The sequence below is a fragment of the Orcinus orca genome, chromosome 1 (genome assembly GCF_937001465.1).
Source record: "Orcinus orca chromosome 1, mOrcOrc1.1, whole genome shotgun sequence".
Lineage (NCBI taxonomy): Eukaryota > Metazoa > Chordata > Mammalia > Artiodactyla > Delphinidae > Orcinus > Orcinus orca.
In genome coordinates, this window is record NC_064559.1 from 178,112,410 (window position 1) to 178,128,834 (window position 16,425).

Here is a 16,425-nt window from a genome sequence, read left to right on the forward strand (position 1 = left end):
TCCTAGGACAGCTGCAACAAATTACTACAAACTGGGCAGCTTAAAACAGCAAGAATTTATTTTCTCACAGTTCTGGAGGCCAGTAAGGTGTGGACAGGGGTAGTTCTGGGGGTGCTGAGGGAGAATCTGTTCCATGTCTCTCTCCTAGCTGGCAGTTGCAAGCAATCGTTGGTGTTTCTTGGCTTGTGGCTTCATCACTCCGATCTCTGCCTCTGTCATCACATGGCCTTCTTCCCCTGTGTCTGTCTTTGTGTGTCTTTTCCTCCTCTTATAACGATACTAGTCATATCGGATTTAGGGTTCACGCTAATCCAGTATGACCTCGTTTTAACTGTTTATGCCTGAAAACACCTTACATCCAAACGAGGTCACATTCTGAGGTTCTGGGTAGACATGGATTTTGGGGGTACACTGGAACACAGTACAGTCAGGAAACATGCCTGCTGAAAGCAGGAGGCTGGTTTTGCCATGTAAGCCTGGAAGTGGAAGGCAGGCATCACAAGGAAGAACGGGTAATACAGAATAGGTTGATGATATTTCTGGGGGGCCCATGAACCAGGGTTGCTACTTTCTTCTGTTATACTTTCTATATTGTCTTCCTAGTTGTGGATCTGAGTCTTTAAAAGTTGGATGAATTAGTGCCAAAACAGGAGGGTACTGCAAAATCTAACATATTTTCCTTTTTTACTGCAGTTTGGAGTATCAAGAGGATTTTTTAAAACTGAAAACACAACAATGGTGACCCATCTGTTATAATCCTCAAATGTTTTCTGTGTGTAATCGAAGGATTCTTACCCTGGAGTCCTATAATAGCCCATGGAATAACTGAATTTACATCAACTGTTTTGGTATCCTTGGCACATAGTGGTGGTATGATGAAAATTTGTTGGGTGAAGAAATGAGTAATTTAAGACTGAGGACAATGTTTTCAAAATTCTGAAATGGGCTGGGGATCTCCAGAAGGGAAACATTCCTGGCCAAATCAGTTGCTCTCCATTTTGAATGGATGTAGTTTAATGCTCTCAAGGCCATTTGTCATTTGATCCCATTCATCTGTCCCATTTCCTTCTTACCCACACACTAGAAAGTCACACAGGGGCGACAAGACAAACAAAGAAACCAGGGATATTTAGAAAACAGCCTGAAGGCTCTAGTCAAGGACTGATGAAAGAATAGGGGTCACCTGTTTTCACTGCCATTTAAAACTGACAGAAATGTGAGGCAAAATGAAGGCTGCATAAAGTAGGAATGAGTTACGGAGGGTGGTCTGGAAGTCTCCGCTGCAGGGTGATTAAGAAGATGCTTTCATTTGAAGGCAAGACACTAGTCCTAAGCAGCAGTGCAGAATATTTTCAGTGTCTAATTTGATCTAGCATCGCTATGAGTCTTACACACCTTGGGGCAGGGCTTAAACAATTACTCAAATTGAAAAAGGGTGCAAAGAAAAGAAATGGAAACCTGGGCTATGAAGAGGCCACAAATACATAAAAAACGAGTGGGCTTCCTCCAGATGACCAACACCAGCATCACCAGTGAGCTCCCACCTTTTCCCCTCACCTTTTCCATTTGTTGCTGCAGGGCTCCAATCTCATTTTCAAGTTGTTTGATTCTCTCGTCTCGGAGTTCTACTTCATGAACTAAACGATCCTTGACTCTGCGAAGCTTGGCTTTGTGGTGGTGATGTTTCTCATTATAGTTTCTACAAAAGCAAATTTAAATATAGGTGCACCTGAACACAGTGAAAACTACTTTGCCTCCTCAGTATGCACCTTTCTTGGGTTTCCTCTTCTTGCTTTGTCAGGGCCTCTGGCACCACAGATGGAGACTTGTCCTGCCTCACATCTGCAGGACTTCTTGCCCCCCGGGTGGGGAGAATGGACCAAGTACAACGTCCTAAATAAACAAGATTCCGTCATCCCCAACTCAGGAAACTCCTCGACTTCTGATCCCTGACATCTATCAATTTGGAATCCTGCTCCACTGATTCAGTCATTGATTTAAAATTTTCTACTTCTTGGCTACACCCTCGGACAGTGATATAACCCACTACTTCTATCTTGTCTATTTTCCAGATAAGTGGGTTTGCTCTCAGTCCTTGCCTTGAGTCTAGACTTTTAAATGCCAATTCTATATGTCTCTGCTCAAGACTCTTACTGAGTCTGACATAAATTTGACTTACCACTAATAAACACATGAAAAGATGTTCAACATCATTAGCTATAAAGAAAATGCAAATCAAAATTACAATGAGATGCCACTTCACACCTAGTAGAATGGCTAAAATAAAAAAGAAAGATAATAACAAGTGCTGAGAAGGATGTGGAGAAACCGGAACACTCATACACTGCTGGTAGGAATGGCAAAGGGAAAAAGCCTGGCAGTTTCTCAAATGGTTAAAAGTAGAGCCATATGATCTAGCAATTCCATTCCTAGGTATATACCCAAGAGGAATGAACACATATGTCCACACAAAAACTTGTACATGAATGTCCATAGTAGCACTATTCACAACAGCCAAAAGGTTAAAACAACCCAAGTTTCCATCAACTGATGAATCGATAAACAAAATATGGAGTATCTGTACAATGGAACATTATTCCGCTACAGAAAGGAATGAAGTACTGATACATGCTACAACATGAATGAACTTTGAAAGCACTATGCTAAGTGAATGAAGCCAGTCACAAAGGACCACATATTTTACAATTCCATTCAGATGAAATGTCCAGAAGAGACAAATATAGAGTGAAAGAAAGTACGTTAGTGATTGCCTGGGGCTGGGGAGTATAGCTAAAGAGTTTCTTTTTGGGGTAATGAAATCGATTGTGGCGACGGATGTACAACTAAAAGCCTCTGATTTGTACATTTTCCATGGGTGAATTGTATGGTATGTGAATATCTCAATAAACCTGCTATTAAAAAAAAAAGACAACAAAAATCTGAGTTACCATTTCAAGCTACTACAACAGCTAATCCTGAGTAAATAAGAAAACAGATTAAAGCCTGCATACCACCACTAGGCAAACTGCTCTGAAGATGACTGTGCTTTCCAAATGAGAATATTGTTACTCAGAAAGTGCTTCTTCAAACGAAAAATTAAGAACTTTCACTTTGAACCTAAGGCAGGAAATAGATGGGCTCCAGGGTAGCCATTTACAACTGGCCTCCTGTTCACATTTCTTGGGGGGGAGAAAAAGTTGGGCTTCCAGCCGGACACTTACAAGTAACTAGCCTTCTGTTTGCATTTCCTGAGACAGGAGATAGGTGGGCTCCAGATTAGGCATTTTACAGCCAGCCTCCTGTTTGCTCTCCGAAATGGAAGTAACAGCAGAGACAGGGTAAAGAGCCAGGCTTTGTCTCCTGTGGATGCCTTAAGATAACAGTCACGGCAGAGACAGAGAGGGGCTAAACCCCGTTTGAGGAAAAGAACAAGAGGTCATACATTTCCCATCCTTGGGGCAAGGGAGACACTACATGTGTGCAGAAAGCCTCCTTGGGGATCAAAAAGGAGGGGGCACCATCCGATAATATGTGATGCTAAAGCGGCCCATATGCCTCTGGGCTGGAATCCATCTTGGAAAAAAGTTGCGCACGCATGTTGGGGAGGGTGCTAGGGCAGGTCAGGTGTGGAAAAAGAAACCAGGTAATTGGACAAAGGTAAACAAAGACCTGGAAGAACTGCCCTATGTAAATGATTTAACCGCTTCTTTACTGCACTCCTCTTCATTAGGTGGGATGCGGACACCCTTTCTCTCCGGGTGTGCATCTCTGCCTTGCTTCTATCTTAACTAAACAAACTGTTTCTCATTGTGCTCTCCCAACTTGTTGTTGTGGTATGTCTCTAATAATAAACTTCGTACCCATTTTTACAGTTTTTGCCTCCATGAGAAATGCATTTTTCACTGGGGGCAAGAGCCAGGGGGTCTGGTGGCTTGGATTCCTGGTTTTCATACAGGCTACCCAGGTTCAATTCCTGGGCAGGGAATTAAGATCTAGCTTCGCGCCACCGCTCACTGCTGCCTCTCCGAGATCAAACCTATGAGGTCTAATAACACAAAATCCCTCTGAACCAGGATTTCTGTACTACTGACGTTTTGGGCCAGATAATTCTTTATTGTAGAGAGCTGACCTGTACTTTGAAGAATGCTTAGCGGCATTCTTGGCCTCCACTCACAAGATGCTAGTAGCACCTTCTACAGTGTGACAACCTGAAAAGTCTCCAGACATTGCCAAGTGTCTCCTTGCCCTGGAAGGCAAACTATCCCCTACTGAAAACCATTGCTCTAGCTAATGTCCCTAAACGAGGTTTGCTCTAAGCCAATAGCAATGGTTCTCAAACTGTGTTCTGACCAGCAACACCATCATCACCTGGCAACTTGTTAGAGATGCAAAGTCTCGGGCTCTATCCCAGAATTACAGAATAAGAAAGTCTGGAGGAGGATCTGTGTTTTACTAGGTCCTCCAGGGGGTTCTGATGCAGGCTAAAGTTTGGGAGAAACCCTTGGGGGACCTCCTCACTACTTCTGTTTCATTGTAAACAGACTACTTGTGGCAGGCTGTAAGGGCAGAATGGCCTTTCTTCATTCCTGCTAACAGAACTCAAGTTCATTTAGGTGTCCATAAGGATCCCTTGATCTCAAGGAAGGTGGGTGTGCCCCACGTGTGTGCAGGGTGGGTTGGGGTGGGGATTGGGTGTGTGAGACAGGTAAGTCCTGCTGGAAAAGCAGGAATTTGAACAAAGGTCTCTCTCTGCTCTGGCTGCCCTCCTGCCAAGGAGGCTGTTACCTGCAGCTACAGTCGCTGCCTTGTAACCATGAGGTGTGAAGCCTAAGGACAAAGCCATCAGCCCACCAAGCATGGCAGAGGAGGAGGAGGGAAAGAGCCTGTCCTTAAGGATGCTACTGAGCAGCTGAATCAATCTCCATAATCATCTTCCTCCAGATTTCTTGTTATATAAGAAAAAAAAAGTTTGTTTAAATATATTAGTCAGGTTTTTTTGTTATCTGTGGTCAATTACATCCTGATATCTTAAAAACAGAAAAACTAAACAAACAAAACAGTATTCTAATGCTCTCTCTAGCCTCTGATTTCCCTGAATGCCTAGAGATTTGAATAATGCCTTTTTAACTGAAAGGAAAAGTGTTTAAGGAATGAAGCATCTGCTCTCTGTCAGTGTAGGCACGGGAGGGCACAGTCATTCAGGCCTATGATGCTGGGCAGTTTGCCTATGTCAACTGTCTGGGGCTCTGACACTCAAACTGGAGGAGGTCCTAACTAAGTGAAGGGAACTAACGTGTGCTCCAGGTTTATCACAAGACACCTCGCGTGCTTTTAAAGCAAACTTGTGAAGGTGATGTCCTCACTCTGTGGCCCAGGAGATGGATGCTGTGCAGTAAACTCAGTGGGTCTGGGTTTCCAGTCTTTGACTGGTTCCTGGGAGACAACCTCTAAGCCCTTGGAATATCCTGCCTGATAATAATGTCTCTGTATACCGGTGGCTTTGGGCCACACCAGATATTTTATGCTAACGAAATGATTCATGGTGAATGCATTTTTGTTCACCTTGGGCCTGGGCCATGCTGGATCAGTTTGACTATTCAGAGTTTGGAGAACTGGAGACTAAGTAGCTAAGGTCAATCCCAGGAGCTCTCTGTCCTGACTAATCCCCGATTAAATCCCTGGATGTCAAGGCTCAGGTGAGTTTCTCTGGCTGGGAATGCTTCATATATATTGCCACACAACGTCGCTGGGAGAATTAAGCACTGCCCATACTACGCCACTGGGAGAGGACAATGGGAAGCTTGCTTGCATGTTATCTCTCCTGAACTCTCGCTGCATGCTTTTTTAATCTGTATCCTTTCACTGTAATGAACCATAACCATGAGTGTAAAACCTTTCCTAAGATCTGAAAGTCCTAATGAACCTCCAGACCTGAGGGTGGTCTTGAAGACTCCTGACACAGAGGGAAGTTACTTTTACAGAGGAGAATCTGATTCCAGAGCCTGTGATCTCCCACTATGCCCCAGTGCTATAATACCAGCAAAGCCAGGCAAACCGGATATTGTCGATTTCTCTTGCTGAGATATTTTGTTTTACATAAAAACTAGGAACCAGATGGGAGGGGAAGAGCAAAGCAGACTTATTTAGATACTAATTCTAGTCAAACTATGATGGAATAGCTACTCCAAGAGAGTCTTATGTTCTTGTAAGTTATATCTTACCTCTAAATGTGTTTTTGCAAGACTCTTCCATTTTCCAAAGTAGTGCCCCTCTCTCTCCTACTTGCTGATTGTAAATAAAAGAATCATTTTGTAGGGACTTCCCTGGTGGCGCAGTGGTTGAGAGTCTGCCTGTCAATGCAGTGGACACGGGTTTGATCCCTGGTCCAGGAAAATCCCACATGCCACAGAGCAACAAAGCCCGTGTGCCACAACTACTGAGCCTGTGCTCTAGAGCCCACAAGCCACAACTACTGAAGCCTGTGTGCCTAGAGCCTGTGCTCTGCAACAAGAGAAGCCAACACAATGAGAAGCCCACGCACTGCAACAGAGAGTAGCTCCCGCTTGCCGCAACTAGAGAAAAAGCCCACACGCAGCAACCAAGACCCAATGCAGCCAAAAAAGTAAAATTAAAAAAAAAGAATCATTTTGTATATTGTTCCCTTAGAAGATTAATTTAGCTGTTAGCCAGATGCCAAGCGGAGAAGTCTGAATTCTGGTAGGCCAGAGACATGCATACCGGGCCTTGTCACCAGATTGTCAGTGCGTGTGGCAGTGACTGCCGGTGTGGATTGTCCCCAATCCACTTTCTCCTTCTTCTGTCATTATGGAGCCCCGGATTTAGCTTGGCACTTGGTCGCTCAAATAGGAACTGCATTTTCTGGCTTTCCTTGCAGTTAGATGAGGCTATGGGAATAAGTTCTGGCCAACAGCCGAAGTGGAAGTAGTGTGCCTTCCAGGAGAATGGAATGCTCTTGCTGTCCCCTCTTTCTCCCTTCTTGTTGGAAGAAATGTGGATATGGTAGTGAACCACCTGAACTATGTGGCTAAGTGCTAAAGAGGTTGGAGCAATAACAAGAAAGGAGTCTAGACTTCGGAAACATGGAGCTACCACATCCATCCTGCACTTTTAGGTAAGAGAGACAACCCTCCCTTTTTAAAGACATTCTTATTCAGTGTCTCTGCTGCAGCAACTCAACCTACATCCTAATTAATGGAGTTGCTCTAGATACCTGGGTTCATAAAACTGCCTTAGACCTGTTCAGTTCTGTGGCCCTTGCAGCACCCACTACATAATATGAGGTACCTATTCTTGAAGATTGTGACTTAGGTTCTTTACAGGGAGATATTTCTATCTCATAAATGTTCTCATTTTCCCTTATACTAGGAAGAGCTTGGCAAAAGATATCACTGGGTTTCAGCATCCTCTGGTCCATAGCCTCAGAAGTTTAACACTATCTAACAGTACACCTGTTGTTCTCTGAGTTACCCAGCTGTTCACAGTTCCTCTGATTTTTTTTTTTTTTGCGATACGCGGGCCTCTCACTGTTGTGGCCTCTCCCGTTGCGGAGCACAGGCTCCGGACGCGCAGGCTCAGCGGCCATGGCTCACGGGCCCTGCTGCTCCGCGGCATGTGGGATCTTCCCGGACCAGGGCACGAACCCGTGTCCCCTGCATCGGCAGGCGGACTCTCAACCACTGCGCCACCAGGGAAGCCCAGTTCCTCTGATTTTTGACATCATTTGAAACACAACATGTATTTCTGGAATTGCTTTTACCCTTTCTGCCTTGGGATATTAAAACCCACGTCTGGCTTCCATGCCAGACAGCTTCTGTCTCTCTTATCCTGCCATTTGGACTATAAAAATATTAATTTATTTTTTAAAGATTATAGACAATTTGGGGAAAAAACCCAACTCCCGTATGATCAGTATTATAATATTCTTGTATTTCCTTCCAGTCTTTTTATAAGCATCTTTTTTTAAAACACTGTCTACATTAAAATTATCTTGTTCTCTTTTCATTTATTGCATCACAGCATTTTCCCATGTTGTTATCTAGTCTTCATGGCCACCATCTTTTACAGCTGTATTATGTTCCATCAAGTGAATTATTATACTTGACCTAACTGGCTCCTATTGCTTGATATTCAGGCTTCTTTCAGTAGTGCTACATGGTGTGAAGAGTACGTGGATGCAGTAGAGCTGGGGAGAGCTTAGAGCCTTCCCTTCCATAGCAGGCTGGTTATTTGACACACCTATTAGTTTAGCCAGAAGTTCTGTTGGCCAACTTGCCCGAAGAACATGCGGATTTTCTAAGTTTATGTTTGGCTTTGTTAATTTGTACAATAAGACAGCACAATACTCATGTTCTAAAATTTAAGGACAACTTTTGCTTATGTTTATATAAAACCAGATGGTCTTTCATTTATTTTCATTTCAAAAAGGCAAGGAATTTGTTCCTCTGGAAGAGTAGCTGGGAAAACATGGAAAAAAATAGGCATTGTTTGTAAAGGTCAGGAGTGGGATCAGGGGAATGAGAACAAAAATGAACCTAGAGTTTTGACAATCCCTTCCATTTTCTTTCCTAAAGTTGTAGTTTTCAACCCTAGGTGCCCATCAGAATCACATGGGGATGATTTTAGAAAAGTATTGATCCCTAAGCCCTATCCTCACAGGTTCTGATTTGATTAATCTATGTTGGGGCCCATGCATGTGCAGCTAGGGTTAGCATCCACTGTCCTAAAGGGTATGGACAAATAATATGGTAAACTATTCAGCCTCACTAGTCATCAAAGAAATGTCTATAACTGAACATTAAAAATCATAGAATAAGTTGAGCAAAAGAAGTCAGACACAGGACTTCCCTGGTGGCGCAGTGGTTAAGAATCCGCCTGCCAATGCAGGGGACACGGGTTTGAGCCCTGGTCCGGGAAGATCCCACATGCCGTGGAGCAACTAAGCCTGCACGCCACAACTATTGAGCCTGCGCTCTAGAGCCTGTGAGCCACAACTACTGAGCCTGCATGCCACAACTACTGAAGCCCTCGCGTCTAGAGCCTGTGCTCTGCAACAAGAGAAGCCACCTCAATGAGAAGCCCATGAACCGCAACGAAGAGTAGCCCCCGCTCGCCGCAGCTAGAGAAAACCTACATGCAGCAACGAAGACCCCCAACGCAACCAAAAATAAATAAATAAATACATTTATTTTTTAAAAAAAAGTCAGACACAAAAGATTACACGCAGTGTAATTCCATTTTGATGAAGTTCTAGGAGAAACAGAAATCAGAAGAGTGGATGCCTGGGAGGAGGTGGAGGAGCAAGAGATACAGACTGATGGCAAAAAGGTAGGAGAGAAATTCAAGGGATAATGGAAATGTTCTGTATCTTGATTGGACTAGTGGTTAGGTGGGCGTATACATTTGTCAAAACTCATCAAACTGTACATTTAAAATCTGTGTATATGTAAATTATACCTCAATTAAAAGAAAGAACACTGGGGAAAATTTCATCACAGCCCTCCCCCACCAAAAGTAGCAGCCAATGCAGATTCGGATGTGGTGAAATTGCTACTCATATAACGACGGCAGAAAATTTTGGTAGAATGCTTCTGAATGTTTTTTTTTGTTTGTTCGTTTGTTTTGCAGTACGCGGGCCTCTCACTGTTGTGGCCTCTCCTGTTGCAGAACACAGGCTCCGGACGCGCAGGCTCAGCGGCCATGGCTCACGGGCCCAGCCGCTCTGCGGCATGTGTGATCTTCCCGGACCGGGGCACGAACCCGTGTCCCCTGCATCGGCAGGCGGACTCTCAACCACTGCACCACCAGGGAAGCCCCAGAAAATGGTTTTTAAATCATTATCATAACTACAATCAACATAGTAGGTGAGTGAGAACATAAGAGAATAAGAAACTTCAACCTATAGAAAGAATAGAGCAAAGGGGCGCAGAGCTAGGAGCAGAGAGGTGGGTCATGGTTAAAAACTAAAAATAAGTAGATATAATAATAATAACAGCTGTGTGCTAGACACCGTTCTGAGTAAATGCTTTACATATATTCATTCAGTTAACTCTTGTAACAACTTTATGTGATAGGAATGGCTATTTTGTCCATGTTAAAGATGAGATACCTCAGGTACAGAGAGGTTATTTAACTTGCCCAAGGTCACAGCTAGTTCCTAGTAGAACCAGTAATTATACCCAAGCAATATGGCTCCAGAGTCCATACTCTGAACTACTAAGCTACACTTCAGAGAGGAGGAGAGCGGGAGGAATCTGGTAGGATGATGACCAGGGAATGGAAGAAAAAGCAGGTAGTTTGGGAACATAAATTTTTATTGAGCACCTGTTATATACCAGGGACTGTGGATAAAAGGATGAGTAAGACCATGGCCCATGTCCTTTAAAACCTACAGTCTGGTGAGGAAGACAGGTGTGAGTCACGTTATTTCAAAACAACATGGCAAGTTCTTAAATAATTACAGAGAGCCATGTACAAAGGGCTACAGGAACACAAAGAGTGACACCTCACTCAACCCAGGCCGGAGGTGTCAAGAAAGGCTTCTTGAGGAGGTGACTCCTAGGTTGAGAATGAAGAGTTGAAATAGGGAGAGTGTGGTCCAGACTGAGGAAAGTACGCAAGGGAAAAAGAAGGCTGAAGGCAAGTGAGGGGGTATATTTGGGGAAGAGCAAGATGTTAGCTACCACTAGAGCTCAATAAATAGTAATTCCCTTCCCCCTCCCTCTCTTGGGAAGGAATGAGGCCCCATATCTCCCTAGGAAAAGCCCTATAGATAGAACTTTTGGGAATGAAGGAAATCGGTGTTGGCGTTCTTGAAAGGTCACTTCTGTGAGCATCCCCTGCTCTGGCTCCCTAAGAAGTAGCTCAGTCTTCTAAAGGGAACTTGTTTTTGTTTACCTCACATGGACATCAAGCCGCTTCAAAAATTGCCCATACTCTTCACGTAGAGCTTCTTTCTCCTGCTGCAACCCAGACAGCTTCTCTGACAATTCCTGGTTGCTCTTCAGATGCTGAAAAACATTTAAAAGTATGGGAATACTCTGCTGAATACAGGTTTGATGTTGACGAAATGGAAACTGGCAACACCTTTCTGCTGAAAAAGGCATATGGAAACCAGAGTAGCTTCCTGTGATTTTGCACTTCCAGAATTCCTGAAAGCCAATAGGTCTTCTCCTTGACTTTTGTTCCCCCAACCTTTCCAGTAGATTTGTGAGCATTTAATTCCACATATAGAGAGTCTTCCAGCTTGAAGTAGAGTGAAAGCTGTTTTCCTGACCTAACCCTGACTAATAAAGTATTTGGTTCTAGAAGGGGCTCCAGGGGGTCTGGACTTAGTGTCTGAGCTGGTCGGATTTGAAGGCAGTTTAATCTTGTCACTAATACTAGCAATCCATGACCAAAATTGATTAAATTCTAATGTAGTTGCCTGTGGTGAAGTGCTCTGGCAGACCACAGGACTGCTACAAAGTTACAGAGGCACTGAGAACTCCAAGGAGTGCGGGGTGGTGAGCCACACCTGACCACGTTAATGAGCCGAAGAGGAGAAAATGTCCAGCTTGGGATTTAATTATTGGAACAAGGTATACTCAGAGACCCAGAGCACATCCTTCATGTAGGCAGCAGGTCAATATATCCCAAACCCAAATTTCATCAAGTAGGTGGCAGAATTGCAGCATAAGTTGATTTTGTAGACTTGCCACATCTCTTATGTGAAAAATAGTGCTTTATTTGGAAATACATGCAAATCTGAGAATTGGGAACGAGAACACCTGACAGGATTCCAATAACTTTGAGCACCCTGGACCTAGAAATCCTACTGAGCCCCTCTTAGCAGCATAAGCAGTCCTGCTGTCTCAGATTAAACACCCTTGCACCGAGGACTCTACTGACTCCACCTGAGGCAGCTACCTGTGCAGGGATACCTATTATTCTTAACACCCACCCTATACCACTACCGCTTCTCTTTGCCTCCAATCCTACAACTAGAGTCAGATCCCAGCCCGTCCTGGGGAGAGGGGGTTGAGTATAGGGACTCACCTAGGAGGACTGCCATATTGAAAGAATGGAAAGATTCTGCCAAATTAAATTGGCAGAAACCTGAGGAATACAGGTAGGACTGTATTCGTAGGGCATTACACTAGGGAGAAAGGAATATAATGTTGAATAGGCTGAATTTATTGACATGGATGCGCTTACCAGAGATTCAGGATTTAATGTGTTGATTTTAACGTCTAACGTGACTTTAATAGTTTGCTTGGTTGGTGGACTGAAACTTGGACCCAACAGTGACCTGTGTTAAATGACATTATGATGCCATGCTTCCTTGGTATAAGAGAGGAAAGAAGCCAAAGTCTTAAGTAGATTGGAAGTTTGGAGTAGATTTGTCATGGGCGACCTGCTCACCACCTCATCACTACCACCTCATCACTATGACCCGCATGTCACTCAGAAGACACTCCTTTCCCCGAGGCTTTGCCAAATACACTGGTGAGGGAGCTCCAGATTCCTTGAAATGCTCTATAATGCTCTCCTACTGAGGATGATGGTGGGAGATGCCAACACTGAAGCCCTGATTTTAGTGGGGATGATGGTACTGCAGCGTGTCGGAGATCAAGTGGCAATGTTTAACCCCCTGATACAAGGTGGGCATTATTACTCTTATTAGATAATAGGGCCAGAGATTTAACCAAATGGTTTGACTCGTAGCAATCTTTGGTTGCAGTTAATTGCTCACAGTGATTACAGGACTAAAATAGATGAACAGCCTATTAAAGTTTTAATTGAGTTGTATTTTTAAATAAATGAATAATTATATAAATGCACCTGGGTCTGGTGAACAGAGGCCCAATTTGAATGACAACAGTGGAGAGTAATGGCCTCTTACTCAATCCCCAGACCTGAGTCAGTTCAGACCCAGGGTCCTTTTGCTAGGTTGTCTTCAGGAAGAACCTTGTGTGTGACGTGGCCACAAGCATGTGATCTTCTCCCAAGCCTTCCCCAAAGAGGCCTGTGGCCTTTTACCCAGGTGACTGGGCATTGGAGAAAGGGAACTATCTAGACTTTGGGGGAATTACGTACAGTACAGTGGTTCTCAGTCAACACTAATACCTTGGAACCCAAAATGAGACTGAGGTTCACAATTCAGAGTGAGGGCTTAAGGAAGTAAGGTGGAAATGGAGTTTGAACACACAGAGTGTCGTAGAGTAGGTCTGCAGTGATTCATTGGCTCAGTGTAGGTTTCATGATGGGCCTAGTGGGTTTGTGAATCTCCTCAGTGATTTCTTCCCAATTCTTTTTTTTCTTTTTTTGCGGTACACGGGCCTCTTACCACTGTGGCCTCTCCCGTTGTGGAGCACAGGCTCCGGACGCACAGGCTCAGCGGCCATGGCTCACGGGCCCAGCCGCTCCGTGGCATGTGGGATCCTCCCGGACCGGGGCACGAACCCGTGTCCCCTGCATCGGCAGGCGGACTCTCAACCACTGCACCACCAGGGAAGCCCTCTCCCCAATTCTTGAATGTATAGTCAAACTAGACAATCCGGAGTAGAAGATTCTCTTTGTTGGCTTTCTGACCTGAGGCATGAGGGCTATTGATGGTAGAAGAGGCCAAGTGCTTGGAATGCCTCTTCAGAGTCTAGAATCAACTTATACCACCTTTGCCTTCAACCCATTTATCAAGCAACCTTCAAGGCTGTATGGTTTTAGTGGTGCCCAAAGCAAGACAAAGCTCTGTGCTGTGACAGGCTGCGGTGCAAACTGCTTTGCCACGTGGGCTTTATGACCCAGCAGACCCAAAGTTGCTCCAAGTTTCCATGGCAGCTGAGGAAGCAATATAGAGCCTCTGGAAAACTGTAGTTTAATGTTATGATTTGGGAGGAAAGTCATCTCTCCTCCTATAGTATCTCTTTGCCTTTTGAGAAAGGTCCTTGCTTGTGACTGGCACTGGTGGAGACTGAATGGTTGGCCATGAGAAATCAAGTATCGAGTAACCTGAGCTGTCCTTCCTGAAATGAGGTGTTCTATTATTCACTGAGCATTGAGCTGGGCATGTGCAGTAGTACTCCATCCTCAAACAGAATTGCTATGTAAAATACTGAGCCCCAGCAGGTCCTTAAGGTTCCAAGCTGCATTAGCAAGTGGTACTTACTTCTATTGCATCACCACCTCTCTTAACCCAAACCTATGGCCTAATGGGGAGTTCTCTATGACCAGTTAGCCAAGGAAGAATAAATTCGGGCCTGATGTACATATGATTCTGTACAATATGCAGCAACCACTAAGCTGGGACGAAGTGAGAGTAGCATTGACATATATACACTACCAAACGTAAATAGATATGCAGTTGGGAAGCAACTGCATAGCACAGGGAGATCAGCTGAGTGCTTTGTGACCATCTAGAGGGGTGGGATAGGGAGGATGGGAGGGAGACGCAAAAGGGAGGGGATATGGGGATATATGTATATGTATAGCTGATTCACTTTGTTATACAGCAGAAACGAACACAACATTGTAAAGCAATTATACTCCACTAAAGATGTTTAAAACAAAAAAAGTAGGGCTGCTGTGGCATACAGCCCCAACTGAGGGGTAGCCCTTAAGACCAGGGGGAAGGGAAATCTCAGTGGGCAAAGCTTGTGTTCACTTTGCCTGGAAAGGGAGATGTCCAGAGGCATGGACCTATGCTAATTTATAGAAAGTTTCTAATAGTTTGGCCAGATGATCAGGGATTTGGAAAGAATAATATTGGAGGACTGATGAAAAAGAGGCCTGGAAAAGGGGCCTGGACTAGAAATGCTGTCCAATCGGTGGGAATGTTCTATGTCTGCACTCTCCAACATGGTGGTCACTTGCCACCCGTGGCTACTGAGCACATGAAACGTGCCTAGTGTGTCTGAGGAACTGAATTTTTAATTTTATGTAATTTTAATTAACTTAGCCACATGTGGCTAGTTGACACAATATTAGACAGCACAGGCCTAGAGTGTGAACGTATATGTGTTACATGTGTTTCTGCTCAGCAGAGGGCTTCCACAGAAGAGGTGGCTCTCAATAATCAGGTGGAAAAAATAGTACATTCTGGATGTCACTTAGCCTCTTTTTCTATCTATTTGCTCACTCAGTGGGCTCATGTGCAAAGTGCATGGGGGCAGGAATATATTTTATAAGGAGTCACCAAGGCTAATCCACTCAACTTGCTAAAAGCACAGATCAATGTTGAGCAACTGTTATGGCAGTTGGGGGGCCAGGCAGCCACCTGGTAGTAGGTTTATTACGCTGGACCCCTTCCACCATGCAGAGAACAACAATTTGTCCTCAGTGAAAGAGACACTCATTTTATTTTTGTTCTTTTCATTAATTTTTATTGGAGTAGAGTTGATTTACAATGTTGTTAGTTTCTTGCTGTACAGCAAAGTGATTCAGTCATACGTACATATATATCCACTCTTTTTTAGATTTCCTTCCCATTTAGGTCACCACAGAGCACTGAGTAGAGTTTCCTGTGCTATGGAGTAGGTTCTCATTAGTTATCTATTTTATACATAGTAAGGAAACACTCATTTTAGATACGGATTTGCTTTCTCTGTCCACAATGCTTTTGCCAGGACCACCATCTGTGGACTTACCAAATTCTTTATTTCTTGTCATGATATACTACCACCCAACATGGCTTCTGACCAAGAAAATCATTTTACACTAAGAGAAGTGAAACAAAAGCTCATATATATGAGAGTCAATGGTCTCACCCTATATCCCACTATCCAGTAAAAAAAACAAACCTGCAAAACAGTGGAAAGACCTATGGAGGATGTAGTTATGATGCTGGCTAGGTGAAAACATCTTTTGAGGTTCAGTGATGTCTGATAAGATGATGTCTAAACTTTTAACCATTGATTGATATATGATGCTGTTTCTCTCAGAGCCAGAATATGGGAAAGAAACCAAGAGCTGGAATGGGAGTGGCTTTTCAAACCTATACCTCATTGGCAAAACATGTGTTATTGTATTATTGGTAGTTAACTTATAATTAAGTTTTTTTTTTTTGTTTTTTTTTAACATCTTTATTGGGGTATAATTGCTTTACAATGGTGTGTTAGTTTCTGCTTTATAACAAAGTGAATCAGTCATACATAACCATATGTTCCCATACGTCTTCCCTCTTGCGTCTCCCTCCCTCCCACCCTCCCTATGCCATAATTAAGTTTTAAAGTTAGTATATCCATGTGGATTGAGACTGAAGAAGCAGCAATTAACATTACCCCCAAATGACCACAGATGCTGCTGGGACTCTGAGAAGTTAAGTGTATCAATGAAACAGGAGGCAGGGCACAACCTTTAAAAGAATGACATAGCTGTTGAGGATACAACAAAAACTGGTTGGAACCGATTAGGTCAAAGATGGCAGAAGAT

At 43.8% G+C, this 16,425-nt stretch overlaps 1 protein-coding gene across 6 annotated transcripts in view; it reads right to left on the reverse strand.

Moving 5' to 3' along the window:
- CCDC30 (coiled-coil domain containing 30) overlaps positions 1-16,425 on the reverse strand; it is a 169,115-nt gene that overhangs the window by 12,464 nt on the left and 140,226 nt on the right. For all 6 annotated transcript variants that reach the window (XM_049699117.1, XM_033421967.2, XM_049699114.1 and 3 more), the window contains 2 exons: positions 10,915-11,027; positions 1,558-1,699 (listed from right to left, as the gene is read on the reverse strand). In XM_049699117.1, the coding sequence (XP_049555074.1) occupies positions 1,558-1,699; positions 10,915-11,027 (255 nt within the window). The remainder of the gene's footprint in view (positions 1-1,557; positions 1,700-10,914; positions 11,028-16,425) is intronic.